Raw genomic sequence first — 3,072 nt, 5'->3', positions numbered from 1 at the left:
TCCTTCCTTCCTTCCTTCCTTCCTTCCTTCCTTCCTTCCTTCCTTCCCTCTCTGTGTTTCCCTTACTCCCTCCAGCCCTTTCTTCCCCCCAGCCTGCCCCTTCTGCAGCATGGTCCATAGGTCCAGATTCAGAGCCTTCACATACTCAAGGGAAGTACTATACAACTGAGCAACATGCCCAGCCTCTTTGTTTTCTGTAACCCTGTACTTTCAAAATTCTGGGGTACCCTTGGCTGCAACACAGGTAACCTACATAAACAAAATTAGCACCAAAATAATTTCCAAGATTTTATAATCATGCCTTTTCTAATTCCTTTCCTCTCCTCCATTTCCTGTCCTATATCATTTTCCTTTGTGTAAGTAAGTGGAAGTTAAAGTCATACAAATCTTTCAGTAAATATTTTTGCTGATAGATATTTATTCTTGAAATATTTTTAAAATAACTATTATTTGTAAGGTGACTTTTTAGTTTCTGAAGATACAGTGATGAATAAGATAAGACATGTGCTGACTTCTTGGGGTTGACAGTAGATTAAAAGAAAAATTAATCAAATACTCGGAATGATAGACTTAAGTGATAGCATTTCATGCTCCTAGTTGAAACAGGCTTCCTTGAGTTACTTTTAGAACTCTACGTTCTAGGGTTAGGGCTTCACTGACCATCTCTAACCTTGGTTACCTTTGTAGAATAAGGTCTACACACCTAGGCCTTTGTCTAGATGGCCTAGATAAGGACTCCTAAGTGGAATTCACTGGCCCTATTACTGTAAATAGTGGTATTTATATGCTAATGGTCACCAGCCTGCTCTGCCACTTATCCTAGTCACCAACCACCCCACTCTGCCCCACTCTGCATTTCACAGCTGTCTGTCCTGTGGCCTGCCCTCTGGGCTCTTTTCCAAATGACATTCAAGTCATTATCATGTCCACTGTAACCATGCGGGTTTAACTGACAAGTAGCCTCCTCACTGGTCCTGACTGGTTCTCAGCACCTTTTATCATCATCACAGTCTATTTATGGCATCTGTTGTCCGCTTAATAGCCAGAGTCATCTTTTTAAACCTCAGAGGGGTGGGCAAAATGCTTCTACAAGAAGTGTTGTTTTCAGGTCTGGAGCAGGAACTGTGAAAATGCATTTCAGAGGACAGGATATTAGAGTGAGAGAAACGATTAGAGAATAAAACTACACTCATGAAATTGAAAATAGTGCATATGGACAGGTTTAGGTAAGGATGAAATTGTATTTGAAACAAGCCATACTAAAAGCATAAATTTGACTATTTATGTATATAAACACATACATACATATAAAAGTTTTTTGTGTGTGTGATTGAGGGTTTTTGGGTTTTGTTTTTGTTTGTTTGATTGTTTTTTAGTTTGTTGATACAGGGTTTCTCTGTATAGCTGTCCTGGAACTCCATCTGTAGACCAGGCTGGCCTTGAACTCACAGAGATCCACCTACCTCTGCTTCCCCAGTACTTGGAATTAAAAGCATGCACTACCATCACCCGGCTGAAAAAAAAGATGTTTTAAAAAGGCATATGCACACAAAGAAAGATCAAGGAATTGCTTTATGCTCCTGTCTTGGACACCCCAGCTATAACTACTGGCTACTTATTTAGGTTGAGCCATATAAAAATGTCTTTACAAATACATAAATAGCCAAATAAGTGATTTATGTGGATATGAGTATATGTATTCACATGTTACATACTTCCTTTTACCTAACTATGTAATACTAGATTATAAATAGAAAGCTGAGAGAGAGAGAGAGAGAGAGAGAGAGAGAGAGAGAGAGAGAGAGAGAGATTTGTTTGTTTGTTTTTGGTTTTGTTTTGTTTTTTGATACACGGTTTCTCTGTGTAGTCCTGGCTGTCCTGGAGTTCACTCTGTAGACCAGGCTGGCCTTGAACTCAGAAATTCGCCTGCCTCTGCCTCCCAAGTGCTGGGATTAAAGGCGTGCGCCACCACTGCCAGATATATCTTCTGTAAATAAAATATTTCCTACAGCTACACACTAGTACCACAGTCAACATTAATTAACATTAATTTCTTATCATCATACACATGGTCCTCGTTTGTTTTCTTCTTTGAGCCATGGATTTTGAAGGAAATGTCATTATAAACCCTTTTTAAAGGATTTGCCTTAGATGAACATGCCTGGATTGCTGTTGGCTCACTCTAGTTTTTTTTTTCTTTGTGGTTTAGCTTCTAACATCCGTGTTTGACAATAGCATCAAGACCTTTGGAGTAATTGAGAGTGACCCCTTTGACTGGGAGAAGAGTGGAACTGACGGCTCCTTAACGACCACCACCACCTCGGCCACCCCTCAGCTGCACACCCGCCTGACCCCTGCTGCCATCGGGTATGTCCTGCACAGCCCAGAGAGTGGTGCCTTTGCCGAATGCATGAGTTTTCCTTTAGTCTACCCTGAGTCCCTCAGCTTGACATTTCCTTGACGAAACCTTTTCCTCAGTTATGCTTAATTCAGAAAATACCTTCTGAAACATGGGAGTTTAGAGCGAACATGACTTGTTCTATCACAGATGCAGTAGGTAGAGGGAACAATTTTTTTATTTCTAAAAAATATATATGAGAATCTGGAAAGAATGAGCCATAATCTTTTTCTTTTTTATGTTTGATTATGTTGCTTATTTACCTTTATTAATCATTATTAACTTTATGATCTTTCTTGTCTGTCTGTCTATTTTTGTTTTTTTATAGACAATATTTCTCAATGTAGCCCTGGCTGACCTGAAATTTAATCTGCAGACCAGGCTGGCCTTGAACTCAGAAATCCGCCTGCCTCTGCCTCTCCAGCACTGGAATTAAAGGTGTGCGCCACCACCATACAGCATAGTCTTAATTATTTCTAACTATACAGTGCTTAAACTTCATGGGAACGCCGGGCGGTGGTGGCACACGCCTTTAATTCCAGCGCTTGGGAGGCAGAGGCAGGCGAATTTCTGAGTTCAAGGCCAGCCTGGTCTACAGAGTGAGTTCCAGGACTGCCCGGACTATAAAGAGAAACCCTGTCTCGAAAAACCAAAAAAAAAAAAAAAAAAAAAAA

The 3,072-nt window shown here is 40.3% G+C and overlaps 1 protein-coding gene across 2 annotated transcripts in view; it reads left to right on the top strand.

The window, feature by feature from the left end:
- Nucleotides 1-3,072, top strand: part of Ttbk2 (tau tubulin kinase 2) — a 118,853-nt gene that overhangs the window by 91,518 nt on the left and 24,263 nt on the right. For both annotated transcript variants that reach the window (XM_028767143.1, XM_028767144.1), the window contains one exon: nucleotides 2,210-2,367. In XM_028767143.1, coding sequence (XP_028622976.1) covers nucleotides 2,210-2,367 — 158 coding nt within the window. The remainder of the gene's footprint in view (nucleotides 1-2,209; nucleotides 2,368-3,072) is intronic.

This window comes from Grammomys surdaster, unplaced genomic scaffold (assembly GCF_004785775.1).
Source record: "Grammomys surdaster isolate TR1022 unplaced genomic scaffold, NIH_TR_1.0 170, whole genome shotgun sequence".
In the NCBI taxonomy this organism is placed as follows: domain Eukaryota; kingdom Metazoa; phylum Chordata; class Mammalia; order Rodentia; family Muridae; genus Grammomys; species Grammomys surdaster.
The sequence above is the reverse complement of the archived record's forward strand: the minus strand, read 5'-3'. Positions and strand labels throughout refer to the sequence as shown.